At 36.7% G+C, this 2,553-nt stretch overlaps 1 protein-coding gene across 3 annotated transcripts in view; it reads left to right on the forward strand.

Annotated features, from left to right (window-relative positions):
* Positions 1-1,123: 1,123 nt before the first annotated feature.
* Positions 1,124-2,553, forward strand: part of msh6 (mutS homolog 6 (E. coli)) — a 15,152-nt gene continuing 13,722 nt past the window's right edge. For all 3 annotated transcript variants that reach the window (XM_016276533.1, XM_016276523.1, XM_016276539.1), the window contains exon 1: positions 1,124-1,548. In XM_016276533.1, the coding sequence (XP_016132019.1) occupies positions 1,316-1,548 (233 nt within the window). In that variant the 5' untranslated portion in view covers positions 1,124-1,315. The remainder of the gene's footprint in view (positions 1,549-2,553) is intronic.

Genomic DNA, 2,553 nt, shown 5'->3' on the forward strand with positions numbered 1-2,553 from the left:
TACCTGCGATTGTTGATCAGTTAGTACACTGTAAGAAAAATGGAAAATCTTTCAGGACATTATCCATCATCCTTTGTAACCCTGTAACCTGAAAACACAATGCGTAATTTAAAATACAGGTAAAAAAAACCATTACGGAAAATACTTTCATATTAACAGTAGATTGTGCCTTATTTTTACAGACTTTTCTTAGAGTGTAGCATACTAGCTAACTACTAATACACTGCTTAAAGCATATTAGTTGAGAATGTGTAGCGTTTACTAGCTACTAAAAAAACTTAAATTGAAATAATTTAAAAATGCGTACGTTTTCAATAATTCAATGCATTTAAAATACAGTTATTTATATTTTAATAGTATATCATGCATATCATTTTAAAATCAAATCTAAAGGAACATCTAAAATATATTTTTTTTGCTGAGGTTTGATGACGTGACAATTTTGCGTCGTGATTACGCAATGACGTCATTGAGCAATGACGTCACAACAAATCGACCTTCCTTCAGCAACTTTCTCTGAAAGCTAGTTGGCAACACTGTATATAATAGACATAATATAGTATCGCGGTGATAACAATATAGCGATTCGATGTGATTGCATGGTATTAATAGATATAAAGAAGCAGCCAGAGACTCACAAGCCTTCAGAAAAATCCAACTGAAGTGTGTGGACCAAAAAAATGCAATTTACTGAATGAAACAAGGCAAACGTTTCGGTCACGTGTTGACCATTTTCAATGCCAAGCTAACTAATAGATATAAACAATTACACGTTACAGTGCGAAAATATCTCCAATAAATAAATTAATTAATCCCAGATGTATTTGAAGATTGGCTGGCTAGTGCCCTCTTAAATGCCAAATTTCTGTCTTTTTGTTATCATTATTTTGCATTTCTTTTTTTTTTTGAGAGGGGGAGGGTTCACACAGAAGGCATGCGTAACTTCAGCGTCGCGTTTTTAAAACGTGACGCGAACGCAACGGTCTAGCGCTTGTTTATGTATGTATTAAACAATAGGAAAGCAGCGCGCACGCATCTTCTAACAACTACAATACCTACATCCCCTCTACAAGACCTAAAGAGAAACGAAAGCAGGTCATGTCAGCCATGTGGGTTGTGTAAAAGGATACACAGAGCTCCCAATTGGTCCACATTAGTCTCGTGGCGTCAAAACGACCCTCCTCTTCCTTTTCCGCGCAGCAGCAGCGTTTTCCCGCGAACTCTCAGCTCCACAATAACTCAGTCGAGCTGGACAGTGCTGCGTGTTTTTGAATACTTCAACTCTATATTGCGCGCGCAGCACCCTTTTGGAGACATGGCGAAGCAAAGTTCTCTTTTTAATTTCTTCACAAAGTCGCCGCCTCTGGCGGTGAAGGCCAAATCTGACCCGTCTCCAGCGGAGGCAGACGCAGTGAGCAGATCCAACACATCACCCGAAGAAGAAGCCAGAGTCAACAGCAAGAAAACGCCACCAAAACCCGTCAAGTCTCAAACTGTAGCTGGACATGCGAAGCTATTCGGAGAGAAAGCAGTCAATGCAAAAGAGAGGTAACGTTACAGTAAATGCATTTCTATGTGCAATAGTAAAGCTTTTGTACGGTACAGTAATATACTTTAACAGTACTTTGATATATGCAAGAGCACTAACATTGAGTTTACAAGTAAGTGAAATGGTATTCTTCAAGTAACGTTACCTAATGTACTGTTACAGTACCGTTACTGTTTTGTGAAATTTACATTTAAGTATTTTATTGCAAGGCATTTCCTAGAATATAATGTTACATTTTTAGGTGTAAATGAAATGCATGCATTATTTAATAGCAGTAACGGAGAAGTAACTTGCATGGGCTTTGGACATTGTATTAGTTGAATAATTTGAATTTTTGTAGATTATCGGCACGGTCAAGAGATTTCATTATGAAAATTTACCGGAGGATTGCGTCTAAAATGTGACTGCACGTGCTACTTACTTCTGGGTGTTTGGCGGGAGACTTTGTGGAAGTGGAAGTCAAGTTTCCCAGCGATTTTTTTTTCTAGCCAGTTTTGACCAATAGGAGCGTCCGTTACAAAAAAATCTCCATAGCAACCATACGTTCCGTTAAAATCCGCTACTACAGTAACGTTTGCCGTTACTAGGGATGGGCGATACCCCTTATTTTGTTTTCGATACGATACCGATATTTTTCAAGGCAGTATCGGCGATACCGATTCGATACTTCTGCACTAAACTTTTAAATGATGAAATGTATTAAATTATTAAATTACTAAGAGTAAAATGGGTAATGAAAACCACTTAACTTTGTTTAAAATGCATTTTAACCCGTTTAATCCCAAATTTTCCCCAGACATTAAAATATCCAAATGATGTGTCGTTAGTAACCCTTTGAAATAATCAATAATTTTTTTTATTTCTTTTTTTTAAAGTGTGTGAAAATTTTAATTTAATGGTCAGTCACAATTGTAACCGGTGGGATAATGTGTGTACTGAATTAACATATTTCTGCAGTCTTAAAAATGGTTATATATCTTAGCCCAGCTATTTTAAACTGTTTG

The sequence above is a fragment of the Sinocyclocheilus grahami genome, unplaced genomic scaffold (genome assembly GCF_001515645.1).
Source record: "Sinocyclocheilus grahami isolate Dianchi unplaced genomic scaffold, SAMN03320097.WGS_v1.1 scaffold7.1, whole genome shotgun sequence".
NCBI lineage: Eukaryota > Metazoa > Chordata > Actinopteri > Cypriniformes > Cyprinidae > Sinocyclocheilus > Sinocyclocheilus grahami.